General features: G+C 44.6%; 9 protein-coding genes across 9 annotated transcripts; 4 read left to right on the top strand and 5 right to left on the bottom strand.

Moving 5' to 3' along the window:
• Positions 1–345: 345 nt before the first annotated feature.
• SAMD00019534_031980 (hypothetical protein) lies at positions 346–3038 on the bottom strand (the record flags this gene model as incomplete). Its single annotated transcript, XM_012901331.1, has 4 exons — positions 346–2032; positions 2122–2417; positions 2482–2713; positions 2827–3038. The coding sequence occupies 4 exons, from the start codon at positions 3036–3038 to the stop codon at positions 346–348; spliced, it is 2427 nt and encodes an 808-aa protein (XP_012756785.1).
• Positions 3039–3565: 527 nt separating this feature from the next.
• SAMD00019534_031970 (hypothetical protein) lies at positions 3566–7664 on the bottom strand (the record flags this gene model as incomplete). The annotated part of the gene is made up of 2 exons (XM_012901330.1): positions 3566–6743; positions 6820–7664. Coding segments are annotated over 2 exons (4023 nt in total), but the record flags the coding sequence as incomplete, so codon positions are not given.
• A 1187-nt stretch (positions 7665–8851) lies between these two features.
• On the top strand, positions 8852–9206 carry SAMD00019534_031960 (hypothetical protein; the record flags this gene model as incomplete). Its single annotated transcript, XM_012901329.1, has 2 exons — positions 8852–9019; positions 9111–9206. Coding segments are annotated over 2 exons (264 nt in total), but the record flags the coding sequence as incomplete, so codon positions are not given.
• Positions 9207–10478: 1272 nt separating this feature from the next.
• On the bottom strand, positions 10479–11145 carry SAMD00019534_031950 (hypothetical protein; the record flags this gene model as incomplete). The annotated part of the gene is made up of 2 exons (XM_012901328.1): positions 10479–10955; positions 11023–11145. The coding sequence occupies 2 exons, from the start codon at positions 11143–11145 to the stop codon at positions 10479–10481; spliced, it is 600 nt and encodes a 199-aa protein (XP_012756782.1).
• A 1258-nt stretch (positions 11146–12403) lies between these two features.
• Positions 12404–13009, top strand: SAMD00019534_031940 (hypothetical protein; the record flags this gene model as incomplete). Its single annotated transcript, XM_012901327.1, has 1 exon — positions 12404–13009. The coding sequence occupies one exon, from the start codon at positions 12404–12406 to the stop codon at positions 13007–13009; it is 606 nt and encodes a 201-aa protein (XP_012756781.1).
• A 376-nt stretch (positions 13010–13385) lies between these two features.
• SAMD00019534_031930 (hypothetical protein) lies at positions 13386–14759 on the top strand (the record flags this gene model as incomplete). Its single annotated transcript, XM_012901326.1, has 2 exons — positions 13386–14401; positions 14495–14759. Coding segments are annotated over 2 exons (1281 nt in total), but the record flags the coding sequence as incomplete, so codon positions are not given.
• Positions 14760–14838: 79 nt separating this feature from the next.
• On the bottom strand, positions 14839–17159 carry SAMD00019534_031920 (hypothetical protein; the record flags this gene model as incomplete). Its single annotated transcript, XM_012901325.1, has 3 exons — positions 14839–15619; positions 15694–16480; positions 16553–17159. 3 exons carry the CDS (start codon positions 17157–17159, stop codon positions 14839–14841), a joined length of 2175 nt encoding a protein of 724 aa, XP_012756779.1.
• Positions 17160–18277: 1118 nt separating this feature from the next.
• SAMD00019534_031910 (hypothetical protein) lies at positions 18278–19713 on the top strand (the record flags this gene model as incomplete). The annotated part of the gene is made up of 2 exons (XM_012901324.1): positions 18278–18868; positions 18967–19713. 2 exons carry the CDS (start codon positions 18278–18280, stop codon positions 19711–19713), a joined length of 1338 nt encoding a protein of 445 aa, XP_012756778.1.
• A 2471-nt stretch (positions 19714–22184) lies between these two features.
• On the bottom strand, positions 22185–25399 carry SAMD00019534_031900 (hypothetical protein; the record flags this gene model as incomplete). The annotated part of the gene is made up of 7 exons (XM_012901323.1): positions 22185–23019; positions 23106–23728; positions 23812–23989; positions 24061–24261; positions 24351–24615; positions 24685–24859; positions 24944–25399. 7 exons carry the CDS (start codon positions 25397–25399, stop codon positions 22185–22187), a joined length of 2733 nt encoding a protein of 910 aa, XP_012756777.1.
• Between the last annotated feature and the right edge of the window lie 1441 nt (positions 25400–26840).

Here is a 26840-nt window from a genome sequence, read left to right as displayed (position 1 = left end):
CTATCCATGTGTATGTATGTATGTATATATTTAGTGTAATGTTTGACATTGATTGTAATAAATAGAGAGAGTACTTGATTGTTTGATTGATTGAGTGATTGAGTGGAGAGATACCTGGAAAGTGATCGATGGTTGAGTTACCTGGGATATTGTTACATTCTTTAAATATCATATGAGTATATATATAAGGTTGAGTTTTAGAAATCTCTGTTGTGTTGTTGTAGGTGGATGTTGTTGAGTTGTAGGTTGTTCTATATAGTTGAGTTTGAAGTTTGAGTTTGAGTTTGACCATGAGTTTGAGTGTGAGTTCTTGAAGGAAGTCCACACACACCAACAGACTCACACTTAGAGTGATACAGGCTCACATGTTAGGGAATAGTGCCTGATTACTTCATCGTCAAACAACTCTTGAGGTGGCTTGTTTAGGAGTCGTTGAATGGTGCCAACGATCTTGAAGTGTGGGATAGAGCTGTTGGTGAGATCGTGTGCAAATAGGATCTTGCGGCTCAGTTCACGATAGTGGAAGAAGTTGATGACGCCACCCGGCAGTAGCTTGGGACTGCTCGTCTCGATAAAGTACAGCTCCTCGAGCAGCAGCTTGAGGTAAGGGAAGGCTGGTGCCTGCGAGTTCTGCAGACGCTCGCGGTAGCGGCGGAAGTCGTTGTCCTTGGACACAAACACTTTGAGCTGGTCTAGTGTGGCGTGTGCCTTGCCGCTCAGCGCCTTGAAAGTCTCAGTGAGACGCTCGACAGATGGGTTGGCGAGACCCTCCATGATGCAGAACACGCTGGAAAAGTCGTTGAACGAGAGGCACTTGTCGGCCGCCTCGATGAAGCGCTCGACGGTGGCCGTGCGCTTGGCCAGCGACGAGTGCTTGACCACCTCGGTCGACACGAGGCGCACCAGGTCGTCGTAGCGCTCGAGATACGCGTGGATGTTGGCGCCGGGGCGGCCAGTCTGCTCACGTCCGACCCAAGGGGACGGTGAGTCTGACACCTTCTCCCAACAGATCTCAAGGTACTCGCGAGGCTGGATCAGCAGGTAGCACGTAGACATTGTGAGCGAGAACTGACGCGCCAACTCGATGGCACTGACGTCGACCACCTCGAGATACTCGCCAGCAGCGAGCGCTGAGGGGCTGGGCAGGATGCTCTCGGGTGGCACAACGTGGATCAAACTGGTGGCCGCGGGCGTGAGTGACTCGCGCTTCTTGGACAGCTCTCCTGCCAGTCGCGGCTCGCTGTCGCCGGCAACGATCGTGCCGGTACTCTGTGTCAATGACAGTGCAGCCATGTTGTTCTGAACTACGATGCGATCAAACTCGTTCAACTTCTCCATGAGCAATGGGTCTTGGAAGTCGTCGGGGAAGTGCTCAATCCATCGCTTGATGAAGATTACGACACGCAGTTGAATGACGCGATGCACCTTCTTCCAGTTGTCCACCTGGCCCACATGGTTGTCGGGCGCCGACGATTGGTAGCGCTGCTGAAGCAAGTCGCACAGGTTGAGCGGCGTGACGAACGACGGGTATGTAAGCAGAAGGTCCTGGATGTAGGACGTGTCGTAGCAGTAGTCACTTGTGGCGCGCTCAATCATCTTGACCAAGTGGCTCGTGGACACTGTCTGCGTACCATTTGTCGTCTTCTTCTTGAGGTTCTGGTATGCAGGCTTGGGTGCGCCAACACGCCAATTGTTGTTGGTGCCTGTGACCAAGACTGAGTCTCCACTCGACTTGCCCTTGAACTCCTTCTGATCCAATGATATCACTTCGATTGACTTCCTGTGCAGTGAGGACATTGCCCTTCTAGACTGTCCCATTGTCGGTGATAATGTCTGTTGTGGTGCTTGTGTAGTCTGTGTCTGTGTCGTCTGTGATTGTGGAGTCTGAGCTGTGGCAGCTGATGTAGCTGTGGTATCAGGTGACTTCACCTCGACTGGTATGACAATGTTCTTGATCGTAGACAGGACATCATCGAACTTTGGTCTCTGGCTTGGTTCATATTTACAACAATCTAGACAAAGGTCGATGAGTCTGATTGATTGATTGGGTATGAGTGAGTGTGTCCCGCACGTCTCTCCATCCTCCCTCCCTCCATCTCCATTCTTCACTTCCTAACATACTTCTGTGGACAACCTGGAAGTGCGTTCTGCTTCATCTCATCGGGGTTGATGTCAAAGCAACTGTCTGGTGTGCGTACCCAGATGTTTGTTCCTGGTTTCATTCCTGTGATCAACTCGGCCAACACCACTCCATATGAGAAGACGTCGCAAGATGTATCATAGCTCATTCCCAACAATATCTCTGGTGCGACCCATCCCTCTGTGCCACACATAGTCATATGTCTGTTCTTCTTGACATGCTCATTCATCCTGGCGAATCCAAAGTCGCATAATCTAATCCTCTGGTACTCGTCAACCTATTTGATTGAGTTAGTAGTAGTCGGAGTGAGTGATTGAATGAGTGAGTGATTGGATATGTACCAATATGTTCTTTGACTTTAGGTCTCTGTGAATGATCTTCTTGGCATGGAGGAAGACGAGTACTTTGGCCAAGTCGACGGCGATTGATATTCTACGCTCCCATGTGATGGGTGGAGACTGCTTCAACAACTGTCTAACGTCACCGCCGGATACATACTCGGTGACAATATACAATCCAGATGTATTTACACAAATACCCGAGAACTGGACAATGAATGGATGTCTCAAACTCCTGTTGTATTATGTTCCATGTTTGATTGATTGATTGATTGATTGATTGAGTGAGTGTTAGCTACCGCACACCCATCCATCAAGTACATACTGCACATCGGGTGATTGACTTACTGAAGCATTGAGACCTCACGATCGATGTACTTTAGGTATTCGGGATCGTCTGCCTTTTCAATCTTCTTGATGGCCACATCGAGTCCAAGATAGGTGCCTCTAAACACCGATCCAAAGCTGCCCTTTCCAATCCTCTCTTTGAACTCCAAGTTCTCAAATGGGATGTCCCAGATGGACTGGGTTGGTAGTCCTGGGTCTGTTTGGTCTGACATCTACTACTACTTCTACTACTATTAAAAATTAATGTTTGGATGGATAGAGTATATGATTGATTGATTGTTGTTGTAGAATGAGAAGAAGAAGAGAGAGAGTAGAGCGAGAGTGGAGTGAGTGACAAGATGGAGTTAATTGATTGATTGATTCCCCAGTTGTTGAATGAATGAATGTTTTGTTAGGAGGTAGTGACAAGTTTGTACCCACCCAATCACTGAGGGTCCTTGATGGATCAAGAGTAACCAATCAGGCAGGAGGAACGCGTGAGGCCCTATTTTGACAATTTTGATCATTAAAAAAAGATATTTTTAGGTCCACCCAATCGAACAAAAACCTCAATCCCTATGATGTATTTGATGTGAGGTAGATGGATGGACTTGTAGTCGTCCTCGCATCGCATTGGAACTATTTGAGGACATGGACATGTCCCAAGATTGACGGACGGTCCGATGGGATGTCCAATCCACAAATATAATATATAATACTTGGATTTATTTGTTTTGTGATTGTAATATGTACCTTAAGATGATTCACAGAATATACGAGCGTTTTGGAACATACGCAACCATGGTGATGGCTGTGATGGACCACCAATGGCATTGGTGATGTTGTCGGACATCCATGGCCAGTTCCAGGCGTTCAAACTGCGCTCTGGATGTGGCATCATGGCCAAATGACGACCGTCGCGGGAAACGAGCGAGGCAATACCGTCGGTCGATCCGTTGGGGTTGTATGGGTACACGGTGGAGACCTCACCCTGGTCGTTGGCATAGCGGATTGGCGCCAGGTTGTTGGCGTTAACGTCGTCCAGGATCGATGTGTCGGGGAAGTAGGCGAGACCCTCGCCGTGCTGCGACCAGCAGCCAAGCACTGAGCCCTCCATGCCGGCCAACATGATGGCGTTGGACTTGCCAATGGTGAGTGTGAGCCAGCGGGACTCGAAACGGCCAGAGGCGTTGTGGATGAAACGGGGCTGCTTGGCGGCGGCGATTCCACGGAATGGAACCCAGCCGAGCAGGGCCATCAGCTGACAGCCGTTGCACAGACCCAGCGAGAAGGTGTCCTTGCGCTGGTAGAAGGCGTCGAACTGCTTGGAGACGGACTCATTGAAGAGGATGGAACCGGCCCAGCCCTTGGAGCTGTCCAGAACGTCACCGTAGGAGAATCCACCGACAAAGGCAACTCCCTTGAATCTCTCGTCCAGGACGATGTTGCCAGCGATCAGATCGGACATGGCGACATCCCAGGCCTCAAAGCCGGCCATGAAGAAGGAGGCGGCCATCTCACGGTCACCATTGCTGCCCTCCTCACGGATGATGGCGACACGTGGTGTGTTGTTGGAGATGAGCGACTGGTCGATGGTGGGCGATGGGGTGAAGCTGAGACGGTAGTTTGGACCGCGGCCGCTTCCAGTGGCGCGCTTCTTGAGCTCACGCATCTCACTCTCGACGTAGGCAGAGTTGGCCTGCAGCTGCTCCAGATGGTAGGAGGTGTCCTCCCAGCGTTGGCTGAGGTCGCACAGCTCGGCGTCCAAGAGCACGGCGTTGTTGGAGGCGGCGGTGACGACGAAACGGTCGGTACCGGCGGCGTTGGTGGCGGTGTGACCAATCTCGTAGGCAGTGACGTTGTTCTGCTTGAGGATGTCCATGACCTGGGCGAGGTCCGAGCGACGGCACTCAACGGCGGCACCAAGCTCTTCGGTGAACAGCAGCTTGAACATGTCGGTGGAGGTGTAGTTGGCTGGGAGCAGAGTGGCGGGCAGAACAATGTTCATTCCACGGTTGCCACCGATGGACATCTCAATCAAAGTGGTGATCAAACCACCATCGCTTCTGTCATGACCGGCGGTGATGAGTCTTGCCTTGACGAGCTGCTGAACAGCGTTGAAGGTGGACTTGAGTGACTGGACTGCGACGTGTGGGGTGTCGTTGCCGACCTGGCCAAAGACGTGAGCCAGGGAAGAGCCACCAAGGAAGTTGTTGTTGGCACCAATGTCAATGTACACGATGGCGCTGTCCTCCTTTGAGTTGAGCTTGAGGTCTGGTGTGACGGTCTTGGTGATGTCGTCACAGGTGACGTAGGTGGAGACGACGAGCGTACCTGGGCCCTTGACGAGCTCTCCGTTTGGCGACTTGGCGGCCATACTGAGACTGTCCTTTCCTCCGTCGATGGCAATGCCTAGCTCGATCATGGTGTCGGCCATCGAGACGGCGGCGTCGTAGAGGGCGGCACCCTCTCCCTTGAGCTTGGCAGCCCACATCCAGTTGCCAGAGCACTTGACGTCCTGGAGAGCGGTGATTGATGCGAACATCAGGTTGGTGAGAGCCTCACCGACGGTGAGGTAGGCCATGGCTGCTGGCGAGATGAATCCCTTGATGGGCTGCTCTCCGATCGAAGTGGCAGCACCAGTGACGCCAAAGTAGCTGGAGGCAATGACGGCAACGTCAGACAGAGGGGTGTGCAGTGGTCCAACGCATTGTTGACGGGCGACCAGACCAGTGACGGCACGATCGACCTTGTTGGTGAGGAAACGCTTGGAGCCGACGGACAACAGACGCAGGACACGGTCCAGAGCGCCAGAGACGGTCAGATCAGCGGGCAAGGTGATTGGGGTGAGCTGGGCGGGCAGTCTCTCGCTGTAGAATGTCTTTGGTGGCATCTTCTGGAGCACCTTCTCCAATGGCAAGTTGACTGGGGTGGACTTGTCAGCGCTCTTATCGTCGACCAGACGGGCGTAGCCAGTGCCGGTGACGTCACCGACAAAGGCGACGGGGAGACGCTCACGAGCAGAGATCTGCTCGAGCAATGGACGATGCTCAGATCTCATCAGAATGGCGTCCTGCTCCTGGTACTCGGCGCCCCAGATCTCCATGGCGGAGAGAGTTGGGTCTCCGACGTGGATCTTGGACAAGTAGATATCGGCTCCCAATGGGTCGGCGATCTCCTTGAGCACGTTGCCGGCACCACCAGCGCCCTGGTCGTGCACACTGACGATTGGGTTGCCGCTGCCAAACATCTCGTTCTCGACGCAACCACGGATGATACGGTTGAGCTTCTGGCCCATCTCGGCATCACCACGCTGAACGGCGGAGAAGTCCAGCTCTGTCTTGTTGTCACCACCGACCATGGACGATGCGGAACCACCACCCATACCGATGCGGTAGGCTGGACCACCAGCCTTGACGACGACCATGCCAACCTCAGGCTGCTCCTTCTTGGTGTGTCTGCCGTCCATGAAGCCAATGCCTCCAGAGAACATGATTGGCTTGATCCACTCACGTCTCTCGCCGTTGGACAGACGCTCACCGTACGAGCGAGTGAAACCGACAATGACGGGCTCACCAAACTTGTTGCCATAGTCCGAGGCACCGTTGGAGGCGTCGATCTCGATCTTCAGGGGGTGGGCCAAGTTTGAGGGGTACTGGAATGATTTGTCCTCCCATGGCAGATCGTAGCCTGGGATGTTGAGGTTTCCGACACAGTAACCGACGGTACCGGCAACGACCAATGAACCACGTCCAGTGGCGTGAGTGTCTCTGATACGACCACCAGTGCCAGTCTCGGCACCTGGGAATGGTGCAACACCCGATGGGAAGTTGTGTGTCTCGGCGGTGAAGATGATTGGCTGATCACGCTCGCCTGCCTTGTATGGTGAGGCCTTCTCTGGAGCGGTTGGAATCAATACCTTTGTGTTTTTGAATCCCCTGTTGATTGTTTGATTGATTGATTGTTAGTCAACTGTTTTGGAACTATTCCAATGATGATGAAGGGACAACATACTTGATGGCACTGGAGTTATCACAGAAGGCAATGAGGGAATTGGCTGGGTTGGCCTTGAGGGTGGCCTTGACGATCTCAAAGAGAGTTCTTGGGGTCTTCTCGCCGTCAATGAACAGGTTGCCGTTGAAGAACCAATGTCTGGAGTGCTCACTGTTGGACTGGCCAATGTCGAAACACTCGACGTCGGATGGGTTGCGCTTGAGATGGTTGAGGAAGAGGTCTGTGTACAGTTCGAGGTCGGCCTCGTCGAAAGCCAGACCCATCTCTTTGTTGATGCGCTCGAGGGCGGCGCGACCCTCCTCGATCAGCGGCACAATGGTCACTGGACGGGGGACGACACCAGTCTCGAACGACTCGATGGGCTTCTCGTATGGGCACTCTGTCATGCGGTCGTGCACCTCGTCGATGAAGGCCTGGCGCTGCTCGGCGGTCCAGGGTGCGCTGGTCTTGACCAGGTAGCGACGAGAGCGCTCAATGCGATCGACAACGCCCAGACGACACGACTGGCAGATGGAGGTGGCGTTGGTCGAGTAGGTGGTGGTGAAGTTCATTCTGGGGCCGACCTCGACCAGCTGCAGGGTGGCGTCGGCGGCGACGAGGAACGACGTCTCGGCGTAGAATTGTGGTTCGAATGTCTCTGACAGCAGCCAGGTCAGCGTGGCCTTCTCCTGCTGGGTGAGCGTGTGCGTCGAGGCGTACTGCACGTTGAAGCAGTACTCGGACTGAATCGATTCAATTCCGATGCTCGTGTATTTCTCATTGAGACGCTTCTTGAGTGACTCGACTGCCGCCTCAGACAAAGCTGGCTTTCTGTAGAAATGTTGAATAGTCATTCTTATCTTATATTATTTAGGTATATATGTATATAACTTTGTATGTATGTATGTTTAGTGTTGATGATGAGATGAGCGAGCACACTGAATGGCGTGGCGTGAATGAAGTTGAACTTGTGTTGGAGTCGGAGTTCGCTCGTTTTCGTTTGAATGAGTGTGAATGTGAATGTGGATGAATGAGGCTTGTTAAGGCTAGGGTAGGCAGTAATAACAATAAGTGATTATTACTGTTTGTAATGTATCTGTTTGGTGTTGGTATTGGATTGTCGAAACAATAGAGATTCAACAACGAGTGTTTATCGTCTAATAGGGTAATGCAACATGGTCCATGTAGGAGGACGTCAGACAGACCCAGAGTTCCAAAGACGAAATAAATATTTTGATTAATTTTATTTATCGGATATGTTAGTGTGTGTGTTTCGTTCATTCATTCAATCATAACAGGAGGTGCCCTCCCAGTGATCCAACGACGACATTGGGTGTTTGCCATTGCCGACAAGAATAAACCATTCGTTTTCCCAAATCAACGGATTGAATGTCGTTATGAAAATCCATTACCATGATGTTGTATTAATACACACAAATACAATCAAAATAGGTCGTCCAATCATATATCTGTTGGATGATTGAGTATCAATCAATCAATATTAACACATGGGTACTGTTTCATTCATTCATTAATAATAAATACCTAACTACTACTTACTCATGTATTGTATAGAGATTTGAAAGATATAAGATACATAATGAATAAATAAAGAAGCTAGCTTCACACTCATACACACTTAAACAAATAATGTCAGGTGATCAATCACAACACAGATAACACCCATCAGTCTTTCCCACCCATTTATTTTTTTTAAGTTCACTCAATGTGTTGCAAAGTTAGCTAGCAAGGTAGTAGTGGTCAAATGACTCTTTTGTGCTCAATTTCAAAGAGAGAGATAGTGAACAAACACAAGTGTAATAGATAGAGACAGAGACAGACAACAGAGAGAGACATCAAACTCATCAATTACCATCACTCATAAATCTCAAAAGTGATACAAGAACCAGACACTGACTGACATATAGTACTTTGTGTGTGAGCGAGCGAGCGATCCAGTCAGTAGTGAGTGATCAGATCGATATAACATCATTCATTCGAATAATAGTAATATAACAAAGATATATATATATATATATAGAGAGATATATAAGCAATGGCTTGGGAGATTAAGAAGGGCCCAAATCAGTGGATCTTTGTGTTTGTCAGTGGAGGCTACGTCATGCTGGGTAACCGTGACAAAGGCACTACCAGCACAGCAGATCATTGCTCAATAGAGGACTTCATCATAAAGGGAACATTGCAACAACCAATCATTCAGGTAATGTCTAATCAATGTCATGTGACTACTCACGATCATTGGAAAGAGAGTGATTGCTAATCAACAACAACAATAACAACAACAACAACAGGAGTTTGGACAGGTTACTTTCAAGGAGATTTATGACAAGGTGCTGAAGATACATGCCCTCAGGAATCAGAAGACCTCATCGCCTCAGGCATCCTAGTCGACACAGCATGCATCAGACATCATCACATCACATCATCACATTCAACACTACATCATCATCATCATCACATTACCACGAACCAAGCCAACCATTACCAAGCGGCAACAGAAAGCAAAGCATAGCATAGCATATCATATCATAGCATAGCAAAGCAAGGTAGGGCGACAGAGCTGCAGTGGTAGGCATGCGATATACTGTCAGTCATCACCTGATCGCCACCTCCTCATCCCCTCCCCTTCCCTCCCCTCCCAACATCTCATCACCATCACAAACCTAAGCTTATATATATTTATATAATATTGATCAGTCAGTGATCAGTAGGTTAACATTAAAAAGATTGTATATTTGGACATACTCTTGCTCTCTCGCTGTCTCTCTCATTGCATTCAATCAGTCAATCAGTTGCCTCTTCTCTGTTGGTAATCCTCAAACACTTCTCAAGTTGTGAGCGCATCCTGTCTCGCTCCTCCATCCAGTCACTCCTCTCTCTTTCCGCTTGTTCTTTCATTTTATCACGCTCTTTTGGAGTAGAGGCAAGAGTAAGTATGATAAATAGTAATGAATGTAGATGTACATGTTCATACCTTTGGACCAACTATCATACTCCCCAACCATCACATCCAGATATGCCTGTGTATGTTTGTTCTCAACTTCTAAATTCCTATATGATTTGATATCCTCCTCCATTGCCTGTAACTTCTTGTTCTCTGTTATTATTAAATGGAAATATGGTTAAGTTTATTCTATTCAATTGGAATCATTATTATTTTGTTTGGAAACTTACTCTCTTCCAATTGCCATTCCAATAATCTTATCCTATTCTCATACAATGTCTTCATTCTTATCCCTATCAATAATTACCAATATATATTAGTACTCCAAACCATTGATATATAATTATCATTATCATTATCATCTTTATACCATTGTTACGTATATCCTTTATATATCTCTCAATGGCATTTGCTGAGTCTTTGAATTGGTCCAACTCCATTCTCATTCAGATCAAATACAATGATCATTGATTGAATGATTGATAGTTGTAATAATTGATTGATTGAATGGATGAGTAATGAATAAATGATGAATGAACATCCACAAGATAAAGACAAAGAGAGGACTAGACTAGACTTGGAAATTGAACTTTACAACAAAGAGTGATACAGATCCAATAGATATCCAAATAAGGAAACATCCATCCATCTCACAGCAAATGAGTAGATCTTGAGGGTGTGTGAACATCATGTCGACTTGTATTGTTGTTTAGAATTAGACGAGGACAGCCTTGAGAGCATCGAACGAAGCATCTTGATCCTTGCGCATTGCCATTTGAATGTGATTGTACATGAATTTAGTCAGTTGTTTGTCGATGCCATATTGTTGCTCAAGTAGTTGTTTGATGTTGCTCTGGAATGCATTGCTACGCATCATAATGTTGACTGGCTGTGCAAGTGTGTTGGGAGTGCCATGATTGAACGATACAATCGAGTACTCATCAGCATCGTCATCATTCCTACTACTGCTTGCATAACAACCGAATGTGATTACCGACGATTGTCCACGGCTAATAGTAACATCAAAGTGATAATCAAATGGATAGTATTGTCCTGTTTGTCTGTCCTCTATCAGACTATCCAATAGATGTGTATACTCCTGACTTTGCTCGCTACTATTGAACTTGACACAAACGTTTGTTCCATCACCTGTCTTTCTCTCCATTGTGTATACATCGCCCTCCTGTTTACACTTTTGTTATAATCATGGTGTCAGTATCTTGTATCCCTCCAACTACAACAACAACAATAATACTTACAACATAGTTACGTGAAGTTGTGAATCGCTTGGCTTCATCTTCCGCCCATTTGTCATTGCTGTTCTCTATACGTGTCTTCTCAGCATCACATAGACCTATTAGGTTTATGGCAACAGCACCCATATATGTCCTAATGGTCCTATTTGGAGAACTGCTAGCATTAGATGTGAGCAAAGAAGTTGACAATCCACAACCAATTGATCTTGCAATTGATACTCCAACAAGTTGTCTAACAACCAATGGGTATGATCTCTGTACCAATGATGTCAACATTATTATTATTATGTATATGATTGATTATGTGTGTCTTTGTTGTTCAACAATGAAGTCATCAACTTGGTCTAGTCCGTGATTCATTCCCAAAATCAAATTGATGTTGGAAAGAGATAACGAGACAGACAAACAGATACAATGGTACACTCATGTGAGGTGCATAATCATCGAAAGGAGTTCATATGTTTGGATAAACAGTTATGTTGCACTGTTTGCTTTCAAAGATTGCATAGAGATCATAGCTTTGATCATTTGGATAATGTAAAGAGTTGTATTGAACGTAGGGATTACCAATCAATGTGGTGCATGCCAAGATTGAATGTATTATGGAGTACTCTACAACAATGTGCAACATCATATCAATCATTGGAGAGATCACATCAAGAGATAACTGATCATTTTGAACAATTGATCAAAGTACTCATGGCTCAGGAGCACAAAGTCAAGACACCAATCAATGCACAGACCGAGCTACTCAAGTCAACCATCAATGATATCATCAATGAGATCAGAGACATTAATACAATCATCAATCCATCACATTCAAACAACAACAACAATGGTGATCAAGAGATAGACACTCGAGAGATAATCAACTCCATCACATCATGTACATCTGTGGAGCAGTTCATTATTGGCAACATAATATGCTCTCCGCGAATCAATGCTGAGGATGTCAATAATGGCACTGACGATAATCTGTTGACAATGATCAAGAATCACACTGAACACGTCGCTCACTCCTTATGATGATGAGTCCACAAGGCTTGTACAAACATGGCGAGTCATTATCGATGTGAGCAAACTGAATGATGTCAAGAAGAAAATACAATCATGCTTTAGACTCATTGATCAATCGAATGTCAATCAGACAATGATACCAGCAGAGTTTGAAGGCCACGTGTTCTCACTGGGTGACAAAGATGTTTCTTTGTTCTCACCAGCCACTTCCAAATGGACGCCACTTCTCAGTGATGTCTCACCAGGAAAGAGAAACTTACATTACAACTCATTGGTGTATGCTCGAGGTAACGTCTACCTGTTTAGAGGGCCAAAGACCTATTCTAGATAATCATTGGTGGAGAAACAATGGTATCACGATGTTGAAATGGTTGGAGTCTTCTCCGTAATGCCCAGATCCTCGGCCGCATACGATGGTGATAAGCATATATACCTCATGAGTGGAGCCAGTGACGGCATTACATGGAGTAGTGATGTTGATTGCTTGGACATTGAAACTCAAAAGTGTACAAAGGTCACAAAGTTGCTACGTGTAGAGTTGCCCAAGGTTTACTTCAGCAACGACATCATCTACGTTGTTGGATGGAACGCACTAGTTAGTCGCCAGTATCATATCCACTCAATCAATGTAAAGACACTGGCACAGGATATCGTATTCGAGCGAACTGGCCCAAAGCATAGCATAATGCTCACCTGCTTCGATGGTGACGACAGCATATTCATTCTCACATCACAGTTCATCCGGTATTCATTGTCCGACAAACTAATGTACGAGCTAACAATGCCTGCAATCGAGATATTTTCCCAGACAATGGTGTTTGTCGACATACAATTTGGAATACTGCTCATTGGCGGCAAGGACAATAACCATCGGTACTCAATCCAAGACAATCAATGGACCAAATTGGAGGACAATGATTATGATGTTAGATCGTATTATGGAGCATGTTTGATCAGTAACTCGTTAGAGTGAGATGAGATGAGATTTGATGTATCCAATGATAATAAACTTTACTTCATTAGTTAGTTAAACTCAATATCTTGAGTTGTTTGTGTCTGAACTAATCAAAGGACTTCCAGACGAAACTTCATCCAGACGTATCGAATCAAAGTGTGAATACGAGTAGACCACAAGAAAAAAAGACGAAGAAAGTCAGATGGGTGAACACTTTAGCTTTGAGCAATCTTTACATCCCATCCAACCATTATAATACAGATACAGATACAAATACATGTTCAACTATAGAGCGATAAGGCTATCTACTACTTTACAACTTTGCTCATTCAGATACAACAGCAACATCAACTTTAAAAGATATTTAACTACTTCTGCACATTCATTCAATCATACTCCAACTCCAACTCCACATCCTGCCTCATTCAACAAGTATACAAACACCATTATCAACAACTATAACAACATGATAAACATTGCAGCATCAACGACGACTGCAACGATAACTAAAACAGAGCAACTGGATGCAGTGACAGAACATTATAAACCAAAGGCAACGATTGTTAGCTCGGACAATGTTGACAATATCAAGAGGGCAGCAGAGAAGATACGCAATGGAGGTCTGGTGGGATTCCCCACAGAGACTGTATATGGTCTAGGCGCCAATGCATTCGATAAAGATGCCGTACTTTCAATCTTCACGGCAAAGGGACGACCTTTGACCGATCCCGTCATCGTACACGTCGTCAATGCAGAGTTTGCCGCGACGTTGCTCGAACTGAGTCCGCGCCAGCGACAGATATTCGACAGATTGGCCACCACCTTTTGGCCCGGTGCACTCACCATTGTGGCTAAGGCATCGAGTCTTATCCCAATGATCGTCACTGCACAGACTGGCTTCGTTGGCGTTCGTTATCCAATGCACGACGTGGCTGCATCACTTATCAAAGAGGCCGGCGTGCCCATTGCAGCACCAAGCGCCAATCGATTTGGCCACGTGAGCCCAACGTCGGCCATGCACGTGTTTGACGACCTTGGCCAGTCAGACATCACAATCCTCGACACAGACATCCAATGCAAGATTGGCATTGAGTCGACCGTTCTCAAGCTGGTCGACGACGAGAACCTGGTCATTCTGCGAAAGGGTGGCGTATCGGAGCGTGCCATCAAGAGCGCATTGTCATGCGATCAATTCCAATCCATCAGCATCACGTCGGTCAGCAGAGAAGTGTCCAACACGACGACACAGGGCCAGGAGGCACCAGGCCAGCTTCTCACACACTATGCACCAGACATCCAAGCCTACATCCTCACCGACATCTTTACATCAACCTCATCATCACAGCAAGACTCCTCCCCATGCGCCACATCCATTCCTCTATCTCAATGCGTTTACATCGACTTTGGCAAGAACCTAATGGACTGTGGAAGCATCTACAACTCAAACAACAATGATATCAAGACCAACAGCGACAGTAGTAGTAGTGGTAGTAGTAGTAGTAGTAGCAGTGACACTAGTATAGTATCCAAGTTTATAGCATACAGAGACTTGTCACCAAACAGTACAATGTTGGAGGCAGCCAACTGTTTGTTTTCGACATTGCGCTGGAGTGAGTCTATAGATGGTGCCAAGGTGATTCTGTTGCCAGACCTCCGTGCCGACAAGCTCAAATCGTTGGATAACATCGATGCCGTATTCGACAGGATATACAGAGCTGCCAGCGGCAAGACAGCACAGCTAGACCTGGTCAACCAGCGAGTGTTAATAAACTAATTATAGTAATAGTCTAACATTGATTGAGTCCACGACCTTATTCAGCTCGCTGCCAATCGTGTGACTTGGTATCTTATTCAGTGGCGTGTTGGGAAATGGTCATGACGGCCACGCCAGCGGAGAGGGGATCGATCTCTACGCTTTTTGGAACTTGCGAGTTTGGTGCTAGAGTTGTTGATGAGCCAACTACGACGACAGGACTGGCTACTGATATGGCCACAGGTGGTGTACTGGGATGTGGTGACAATGTTGCCGATGGTGGAGTTTTGACAATGACCTCTTCCTCCTCTTCGTCGCCATCAGACTGCCTCAGTCGCTTATCTTGATAAACGGAGAATATCTGTGTCTTGGTGAACTGCAGTATCCAATCTTGCTCCTCCTCATTCTCATACTCCACAGAGGCAAAGCTCTCGGGTATAAAGACGGACACGTGCTTGAGTTGGGAGACGTCGCGAATGCAATGCACCGAGAAGTTCTCAAACAGACGGTTAAGATGCAGACGGATGGTCTCGGTGAATGTGGACAAGAAGGCCTCCTGCACCTCGTTGGCGTAGTAGTTCAGTGACTTTTTGTTCTCCAGCGAGTTCTTAATGTCGCGCTGATGCTCGATGATCTTGTTGCCAAGCTCCTTCCACTTGGGGAACAGTATGATGGGTGGCATCTTGGTCTGTATCTTATTCTGGTCAATGTCAATTAGGAGCAAATCGCTGAGGTCAACGTCTGCCGCTGGCATTGTGATCATTCCAATGATGAATGGCACTGGTGCATTGATTACATCCTGCAACGAATCAGGTATGATTGGCAACAGTACTGATTGATATACAAATGGTTTCAACAGTGATACCATGGAGAATCTGGATTGATTGACGAGTGAGTTAGTGAGTGAGCGAGGGTGGAGGCAGGATGCTCCCATGGACTCCAAACTTACATCACGGATGTTAGGTTCTTGAGTGACTTGGAGTAGAAGATGATCTTTTTCTCGAGAAGCATAGCATTGAGAATAATGAGGATGGTCTTGTGAGTGAGTAGTTGGAGTGTGACAAAGAGTCCGTATTCAATGAGGAAGTCGGGATAGTCTGACGTGACATCTGCCTTGGCATCAGTGAGTGTGCCTCGTCTGAATTGAATGGTCGTCTCCAAGAATGGCACTTCATACCGCAGTGTCTCTCCAGGCATTGGTACATTCTGATAGTAGAAGTATTCAATGACCTCCTTGATTGGCTGTGGCCTCACTGGTGGAGGAGGTGATCCAGGGCTAGTTGGGTCCGGTGTGATTGTGATCTGAACTGTTGGTTGTTGAGTCGATGACTGTGATGGTTGGACAGGAGTGGAAGTGGGCACATCTACATGAGGGGAAGGCGATGGTGATTGAGAGGGAGTTGGTGATGTTGGACGCGGGGAAGTTGATCCACTAATGGCAGGATTCTTCTTGAATCGTCGGTTGAGGTTCGCTTGGAACTGATCGAGATGTTGGATATGCAGGATGTTCAGGACACTGTTGAGTATGTTGAAGTGCAATGGGAAGAATGGATACTTGGTGAGTACAATGTAGCACTTTGGTGCCACCTGTATCTTATCACCAACATCAATCGAAGGTGACAATATATCCTCATCATTAACATCGATTGAATCCGGTGTATTCCTATCAACAGCAGACTGCTTCATCGTGCACACTCCATAAAGTACATCCTTCTTCTCATCAGTGAGCATGAATACTATTGATTGTTTGAATGATTAGTGATGCTGCCTCCATCTCACTCACAACATCATTGAGGCACCTTACTTACCAAACGAATCCTCTGCCTCCTTTAGGTGTGTCTGTGTGTAGAGTAGAGAGAAGAGGTTGGAGTGTGATGCTGTCTGTGATTGAGTGGTGATGGGCACGCCAGAGGGGAAGGGGAAGTCCTGGACATTGATTGATCCAAGTGGCTTGTCAGGTGGGTATTGATATAGTACTTTAGGCTTCTCAAACACTGGACGTGTTGGTCGCGGTGATGTACTGCCCGAGTGCATCAAAGGTGGTTTACTAAATGATGACAAGAATGATGGTGATGCCGCTCTAGGTGATGGTGCAGGTGGAGTATCCGGTGCAGCATTTGGTACATGTAATGTATTGTTACTATTGTTACTATTGTTGTTGCTGCTGCTGTTGTTGTTGCCGTTGCCACCACCTCCGTTACCAACAAAAGGTGATAAAGGCGGAGATGTCTGTTTGGCTTCAGTACCAACTACCAAGAACCATTCAAATAGATGAGGCTTCTCCATTATTGTTGATGGTCTTCTACTGTGTAGTGATCGACTCAGACGTTCCTCATTGGTCATCTGCTCAACATTAAGAGTAATGTCCAGCCTCTTTCTTCCTGAAGGTGTTCTCTTGTGTGACTTTGTAAACATGTCTATTTCACCTAGATACAACAAACAACAAATATTATTATTTATATATATGAGTGTGATGTGATTGATTGATTGATTGATTGATGTGATTGATTTTGATTGAAGTCTTTAAACTCTTTCGTTATTAATAATAAAAAGAAGAATGTGGATGTTGCGTTAACTGAAATGATTGTGGATCTGAACATTACCCACTCCACAACCATCCAACAACTTTTCAAACTTCCATTATCCTTTTTTGGACCAACAACACAAACCTATTATCTGTACTCGCATTATTGCCATCAACCAAATATTAATAATAATTATAAGAATAAGAGTAATAATAATATATGACTCAGGAACAAAGGACATTATATATATTCATTCATTTCTGCTAAAGGTAAGAAATGATCAAGCCAAGTTCTCTTCTTTGAGTTGCTGTTTATCTCAAGATAGACCATTTATTCGTCTTTAACACTCATCGACGTATACTATTATTTGATTGAAAACTAGTTTGTATGATTGGATAGTTGGGTAATGTATCACACACGTAAATTAATACAATCAGCTTGCCCAAGAGTCAGCATGATGGTCATGACAATGACGTCAGTAGATGCTGTTGATGTAGGATTGATTGATTGATTGTGAGGTTCTGTTGACGATTGCAACGTGGCTGTCATCACTCTCACCAGAGACATGATAATGATCATGCGCCAAGTACAAACGGCGATTGGCTATTTTTGAATCAAAAAAGTCGCGCTGTGTGGTCTGGTCAGCTCGGCACGTCTTCACTGGCTTGTTTGACCACACACACCTTTTGTGAGCCAACCGTCTCACAAACCCTATCTACTTCTAACTGTGTAACGTGTTGACCATGTACATTTCAGTTTCCGGTCATTGGTTGGACTTGCTTGACCTAGCCTAGCAAGGACCATTCAGTCAGTCAGTCAGCAAGTCAAAAAATAATAATAATTTAGATCTTTTTACTATTCATTGTGTACATAAATATCTATATATCTATATCTATATATCCTTCAACATACTCTAATATATTTATATATATGTTTGTAATAATATCTAAACACAATATATAATATATTTATATACACACACAAGAAAGAAAGAAAGAAAGATATATAATGAGTTGGTTTGACAATCGCAGGACAGTGTTCACTTTGTTGACCTTGTTGATATTGGTGGTCGTGTTCAATACGGTCAGCTGGCTGTATAATAATCAAATGTCTTTGGTGACTGTGGCCGAGGAGAAGGACGCCAAACAGGCCAAGGAGTCAGAGTTGGTCTTGGCAAAGATACGTGAGCTTGAGGATCTTGTACGCCACTTGACCCCGCCACCTTTGGTCAGCACCGCCTTCTCGACGACCCCACCTTCCCAGCTGACCGAGGACGACATTAAGCAATTGGCACGCGAGCGACTACAGGGTCGTCTCGACCCATTCGACCCCAAAGTCGTTTTGACCGACAAGGACATGCTCACATACTTTATCGACTACTTTAACGAGCATAGCGAGGTTCTAAACAAGAACAAGTTCAAGCTGGCAGACAACCACATCCCAATCGTAATCAGAGTGTTCAACAAGCCTCAGTACTTCAAGGTCGTCCTCGAGTTCTACAAGCGTCTGCCAAGGATCAGCGAGACCATGTTGATCATCTCACACGACGGCATCTTCAAGGACATGTTTGACCTCGTCTCTGCCATTGACTTTTGTCAGGTATGTGTGTCCCAGCTTCGCGACAGTCCACATCGATGTCCATACAGATGCACCAGAAGAAGCAAGACAACTGACAACCATCCTCCACCTCACTTTAGGTCAAGCAAATTATACATCCATATTCATCACAAGTATTATCGAATAGATTCCCAGGCAAGTTGCCAATTAAGGAGGAGGCCGACCCTAATCATCCAAGGGACAATAATGTTACACCATTGAAGCATCATTATTGGTGGCATTTGAACTACATTTGGGAAGCCCTGTTGAAGAACCACCAGGGAGACATTTGTTTGATGGAGGAGGACCACCTGCCACTGCAAGACTTCTATCAGACTCTGACGGCGGTGCGCGATATCCGTAACAAGGACTGTCCAGAGTGCTGGAGTGTCCAGTTGGAGGGCTCGCAGCTTGGGGGCCAGGAGAATCACATGCTCGGCATGTCGGACAACATTGGCAACATGGGTGTAACGTTTGACAGGAAGCACTGGAACATGCTCAAGGGTGCCGCCAAGGAGTTCTGCGAGTTCAACGACTACAACTGGGACTGGACGATGCAAAGGATGAAGAACTTGGGCAAGATTGGAGACAAGTTCATGTTCACAAGACTTGCAAGAATTGTGCATATCGGCACGTGCGGCGTCCATCTAAAGGGCGCCGTGTGCGAGGTCACTCCAGACGAGCGTCGCGACTACGAGCAAAGGTTCGACAACAGCAAGAACAATGGCGACTGGAGCAAATACGACATCAACACTGGCTTGATCCATGGATATCCCCAAAAGAATGCCCCAGGCTTTGGTTCATGGGACACAGCCGACAGGCAGCACTGTTTGAAAATATCCTATTAAAGAATTAGTAAATAACAATCACACATTACAATTAGTTTGATTGATTGATTGATAGATTGACTGATTGGTTGATTGGTTGATTGGTTGATTTGTTGATTGGTTTGGGATCATAACACGTGTCTCCAACATTCTTATCTCACAAATGAGGGATCTATTGAGCAATGAGGAAGGGATGTGAATGAGATATTATTATTGATTCTTTGATTGATTGTTAGGTTGATAGATTGACGATAGAAGGTTGCTAGAAAATAAATATTCTTAAATAAATAAATATTGCAGATGCAGGTGATGGATTAAGAAGGACCTGGGTATGTTCAGTAGCAGTCTTGCTGAGGAGCAAGATGTTGGCTGGTAGGTGACATCTGGGTCAATGAAGGACAAGTTAGTTGGAGACAACGAGGTTCTAATTTAAGTTGGTGTGTCCCACATTTGAAAGTACTAATAATCATAAGAACTAATTCTAATAACCTTTTTGGAACTATTAGTTAAGTTTAGTGAGTTGATAGACACAGGTGACATAATAGATTATTGGGTATTGGTTTTAAATTATAGGTAATCTTAAGTACCTATAAGATTAGAAATCATAATCTTTCCTAAACACTAGAAATATTTACCATTAATTATAATAAATTAAAATATATAAATATCTTACATGACCGTCCTTGAAGAAGATAAGAATGAAATTCGTCCTCGTAAATTATATTACAAGTGCTGGGTATGCTATCGTTATGTACCGGATGGGACCAAATGCCAGAACAAAAAGTTTGTTATGCCTTTATTCCTTGCTATTATTCTAGCAATCCCAACTGTAGGATTCTCAGTTTTTGTTAATTGGGTAGGAAATAGAGAGAATAAGATGCATGGATTCACTTGAAAAGAATATTTATTAAGGTAAAGGTTCGATAAGATTAAAGCAATTATCAGTCATTTTCCAACTAAATTAATTTATCAAATTTTATAGGTATCCTTTGATTAGTTAATTAATAGAAATAATAAATATTAGAAACAATTTCCTATTTTAAGTTATATTATCCTCTAACAAAGATGAAGAAGCAAGAGATTAAATGGTCTAGAGGGACCAGTCCGTAGCTCAGAGGTCCAGTCGATGAAGAGTATCGAACTTCCCTCTTAAAAGTGTAGAGGGTTTATTGATATGATTGATTGTTTGTCGTGTTTGTGGGTTATATACAATTTGAAGGAATTGCCATCTTAGATAGAGTGGAACACTATCTATTATTTAAGTACTACATGTATCCATATCGCAACCTCACTTGGAAGGAGTGTTGAAGTGTTTAGGGGGTGTTTGATATATGAAGGTCGGGAGACTCAATAACAATAACCCTGAGGAAGAACCAGAAAATGACAAGACAGCAGGGACACTGTCGGTACCACTTCTAACTTAATGCATTTTAATTAAGGTGGGAAGTTTGATTGATTGATTGGTAATTAGAGCTATGTTGGAGTGATTCCTCTTTCCTGGTTGAGTGTATTTGCTTGACCATCTAGACAACGAATAGAGTGGGGTTGAATGGATGATTGATCATTTCCATTTATGCTACCTACTTTAATTGATAAATGTCAATTGTTTGTATATAATGGTCCATAGGGTTAAGAAATTCTGGAGGTCATAGGAGAAACTTATTTAAGGACTGAACATTGTATATTCCATTGTTATCACTACTTAGATTTAAATTATAACTACAATATTATTAATTCATTCGAACTAACTATTTAATACCTTATTTATCCAATATGTTATCTACATTTTTGAACACTGATTCCTGATCTGCCAATCCAATTGCTATCTCTGTTCTAATGAGTAAGTATTGAATTCAATATAGAGTTTTATTTATTCTAACAATCTCTTAATAATAAGCATTTCAAGTTCTATTGAGATGTGTCGCTCTGTCCTACTTCTATTTTAATATCGATATGGATCTATCTGATCGTGCCAGGACCTATTTCAAGATTGTGTGTTATCTCACTTATAGGCATCATATCAACCATCATATGTACCGTTCTTCAATATTGTGTTAGCTTTAATGTAACAGGAATACAATTGGACAAGGTTTTATGTACAATGCAATATATATTTTTGATTTTGATTGATATATCCTMTCCTCTCTCTCTTCTGTTGTCCTTGGATTCAAACAAAGGAGAAACAATCCCCCACAATAAACCTATCTCCACAACTTCTCTCATCATCTTCACCAAAGTCTCTTGGTGGGAGGGTACTCGTCCAGCATCTTCTTTTGGTGCGCCTTCTCCTCGGGTGTCAATGTATAGTTTGCAATGTCCTTGCTGTGTGCTGACATCTCATGGTCGGCAATCAAGGTAGACCAACTTGACAAATTTAATGTAACATACCTTGTCATTTGTCTAACTATTTTTCCTAAATCTTGATCTAGTTTGGAGTATTAAAGAACCAGTAATAGACAATTAGAGAATTCATGCAAAGTAATCCATTACATTTATTGATCCTGTTTATCCATCATTACTTCAGATGATATTGTTGTTGATGATGTGGTTGGTTCTGATGGTGTTGGCTTCACTCGCTTCATATGATGGTCGATTTGTTTGTCAATGTCGTTGTCATTGTCGTTGTCATTGTCGTTGTCGTTGTCATGATCGCTATTGTTAATGTTGTTGTTGTTTTCATCAATTGTACAATGTTCGTCGGCGTTGATGTTGTCGGATGATGTTGTTGGGTGTAGATTGTCACAAGTATTACTCAGGTGATTGTTAATGTTGATTATGCCTCCACCATTGTTTGATTGACTGTCATCGTCGTCACATCCATACTTTCGCTTTGGTGTTCCCTTCCTTTCAGTCTCATTGCTCTTATTGTCATCTGTTGTTGTTGTTTGGTTGTTGTCGTCTGGTTGTTGAGGCTGATCATCTACTTTCAGCTCGTCCTGCTGTTGAGTATGTTCTATACTATCCTCCTCCTCCTCCTCCACATCAGAAGTTGATCCATTTGGTATGATTGCTGCCGGCTTTTGTTGTACCAACACATCATTGACAATAATATCATCCTCGATGTCCTCTTCGTCATCATCATCATCGTCGTCATAGTCCACTATCCTTGCATTTCCATTGAGTATATGCTTGTTGTTGTTGTTGTTGTTGACATTGTTATTGGTATTGATGATGCCAGTGCCAGTGCCACTGATCAGATAATCATCCTTGTTGTGTGATAGTGTCTTGTTGTCAATATATGCAATGTGAATGTTATCATCAGAGTCGTCCGAGTCATCGTCGCGATTGAAATATGCCTCCTCATCTGCATCCAACTCCCTCGTGTTCCTAAGTGAGTGATAATGACTGTGTTTATGTGATCGCTGAGTTAGTATCATGATTGATTGATTGAATGATTCGTTAAACAGTCATACCTTCCTGATGAGAATGCAGCCTCTGAGCTATCATAGGAATCCTTGATCTGTTCGTACTTGAGGATCATGTGCTTGAGGACATCGGTGTAGGTGATTGGCTCAAAGAGTGGTCGATAGCGATCGACCAGGTAGACGACCAACTGCTTGATGTTCTCCTTGTAGATGAACTGAAACAGCTCGATGACTGCCGAGTTGATGAGGTTGTAGCGATCAAGGTTCTGACGGAAGGCCGCGATGATCGGGTCAAACAGATGCTCCTTGACGATGAAGTTGTTGTACAGATCGTCCTTCATGCTGACCAGACACCGGAAGAATCGGATGGCGCCCAGCACCAGGTAGCGCTCGGTGCTCGACGTCAATCGCAAGATTGTCTGGGCAATGTTCTCCTGGATGATGAAGTTCTTGATGCGGAACGAGTGGTGCTTTATACAGTATATAATAAGTTCGACTACATTGTACAATACAAACGACTCCAGGTTTGTGCTTGGATCACCTGGTATCATTGGACGGCATTCATCAATGCCATTGCTGTTGCTGTTGCTGTTGGTGATGCTGTTCTTTGACAATGGCGCAACCAACTCATAGATGCCTCGTTCATAGAACAGTCTAAAGAACTCGCTCATCTGATTGATTGATTGGTTGAGGTATGAGTGTCAGTCAGTCAATTCGCCACAGTGTTGGACCTGTCAGTATGTTTGATTATTACCTCGGCCAAGTCAGCCTCTATCAACACTTTGATAATCTCAACAATCTGATTCTTAACGCCAATGTCTGAATCATTGATGAATGCCACCAACAGTTGTGATAAGAATGTGCTGTTTGATACAATGTAGCTTCGTAGCATCTTGGTTTCATGTGACAATGTAGATAGTAGGACCTCAGTTCTAGATAACCAAGTAGTAATGTTAGTGGACATGGACTGGTTGGCGATGACTGACTGCATATCTGGACTCACGTTGATATTCTAGTTTGAGTGTTCTCGTCGTCGAGTGTAGTGGATAGTGTTTTGAAGAGGTCGAGCGATGCTAGTGTTTGAAAAAACTGTATCTTGCCTGGAGGCTGTAGACTCTTGGACAGTGTGCATAGCTCCTGAAGGAATAGCATCAGGTCTCTCCTCTCGGATGAGCCCCGTACACTCTGTTGTATCTGTGTGAATCTGGATTGATTGTTTGAAAGAGTGAGCGGATGAGTCCAAGGAAGGAGCAGCCCGGCCAGCCAGGCCAACCAACTAACCAAAAAACTTACATCTTTTGTAGAAATAATGTATCCTTCTGAATGTGTCCAACTATCTCTGAGTTGTTAAAGTATATAATGGAGTTCAATGTTGTAAAGGTGTAGTCATCCAACACCCTGGGCAGGACGACATCCTTGAGATATTGGATTCGAAATGTTTGGTGAATAGTTGATATCAGTGCATCCGTTGAGAACTTGACCACCTCCTTGAATATCACCTGTTGGCTCAAGAACTCCCTATGTTTGATCCTATTCTGATCTGCAATCTCTGGGTCATCTACATTATAAAGTATGAATGAGTATGAATGAGTATGTTTGATTGAATGATTGAATGAATAGGACTTACATTCCAGAACTCCCATGACCCTTAATAAGTACTCCTCCGCCAGTAACACTTCGAATATTGAAGAGTCATTGAATAGTATCAGATTCTTGAATATAGTGAACATCTGATGGAGGTTGTCAATGTCGCACTCCTTCTCCAAATCATCAAACATGCTCAGCAGTGCATTGAGATAATCCTAATGATTGTTTGATTGATTGAATGAATGAATGAGTGTCAGTCAATGCAATGTCATCAAGTCAAACGAATGATAACAACTTACATCTTTGAGTATAGTAGCCACAATCTTCTCGCGATATGCTTGTGGAAGAGTGGGATCAATCGTCTCCCTGATGGCAGTGATGTTGTCAACGGTGGGCTCGGGTATGTCGATGAGCTCGACATCGGAGGAGTCCTTGCGCTGATGTGTGCTGATGAACTCCCACACGTCCTGACAGCCGGCCGAGTCCTGGAAGCTGAGCGCCAGGTCTTGGTTGGTGTTGGGCTCGGTCCAGACGATGAGCGTGTCCTGCTGACGCTGATAGATGTCCAGACTATAGACCCTGGACTCGAGAATCGACGACCCGTCCTCCTCAGACTTGACAAAGATGCAGTGTGCAGCCAATGAGTCGAGAAAGGTGCATGACACGAATCCCGTGCCCCTGTCCTCCCACTTGCCATTGATATCGAGCTGATAGACCTTGACTCTCTTCCTAACGTCTGTCGTCTGTGTTGCCATCATATTTCCTGCTTTGTATATTTGTCAGCTCGCGCTTTGACGACGCGTCCTCTGGTTGTCAAGAACGCGTCACCACAGTCGAGAGTGAGTGCGTGCGTGTGTCTTTGGTCTGTCCTTCTTGACCTATCCCTTCTAACTTGTTTGTTTGTTTGTTTGTTCGTGTTGTCTTGTCGTATATGCTAACAACTGAACAGTGGGCAGGCAAGTAGTGTTGAGATGAACAAGCCGGTGTTGGCAACCAATATCCAAGAGTCAAGTGTCGTGTGAATATATGTCTACAGGAGTTGTCCTACTGTTACTACACTCTGAACTGTTTGTTTGTTATTGTTGTATGAGTAAGTGAGTGAATATATATAAATATATATTTGTTGTCAGAGTGAGTGAGTGAGGTGTGGGAATGAATGATAATGAATGAATGTGTTGGGTCATGTAATGAACATTGTGTATCCTTTCAAAAGGGAGTTGTTTTTTTCTTTTTTTTTATTTATTACAGTTCAAATCTATGCTGTTCAATAATCAGCAAAGGATCAGCTTTGACCATCAATGCAATCATCTGACATCTAATCGTTTTGTGTAGAACGGAACCAAAGTATGATGATATATAAACTTACTCTAATGTTGAGGCGCTTGGGAGATGTAGACAAATTCATATTAACCTTCATTCGTGGCAGATGACGCCGGCGTGGATATACTCCTAATGATGTCCGACCTGCTTGGAGATGATCAACCATATTCCTTTCTTTTGGTTCAAAAAGTTCTATTCTTTATTTAGTACCTGTAGTGAACAAGCCATGATCAACTAGTTGTGCAGGGTATCACTAGGAACCAGCACATAAGGAGATGAATTGATTGATCTGATCAGCCAATAGTAAATAAATTCAAAATCAGTCATGCGTCAATCAAATGATCAATGGTTAATATAACATGTTCCAAAGGATACCCTGGACTCGACAGGGTCGTTGTCTTCAAGTGGTATCCATATTCTTTCCAATCGTCCTCCATATTCTTTCCAATCGTCCTCCTCAGACATCGCTGAAGTGTTGGACGATTGAGTATGCCAACCAGAGCATCACACTTATTCTTCCACAACAAGAGGATCATTGTTGTTGGTGGCTATGTTGATATTGAATGTGAGGTCTTACTCACTGTCATGTTAGAGTTCCATAAAGGCAAAACATTGGTCCACAAATGACCCCAACCCCACTCTGGCGCCACATACAACAAGCTGACTGCACTGCTCAGATCTATTAATGCTCAGATCATTCATGTGCAAAAGTTTGATCGCGCGTGTCGCCAGAGAAGATGAGAGACACACGTGCTTCTTGAGGCAGAAGGAACTTGAGGATTGGAATGGTCTTGGTCAAGATGTTGGTCATTTGGCCCTGGAAAAGCTGATACTTCAAACTCTTCGTGACAAAACTTCCATTGATGCTTATTCTCC

This window comes from Acytostelium subglobosum (assembly GCF_000787575.1).
Source record: "Acytostelium subglobosum LB1 DNA, scaffold: scaffold5, whole genome shotgun sequence".
Lineage (NCBI taxonomy): Eukaryota > Evosea > Eumycetozoa > Acytosteliales > Acytosteliaceae > Acytostelium > Acytostelium subglobosum.
Note: the sequence above shows the minus strand (reverse complement) of the source record. Positions and strands in the feature narration are given on the sequence as shown.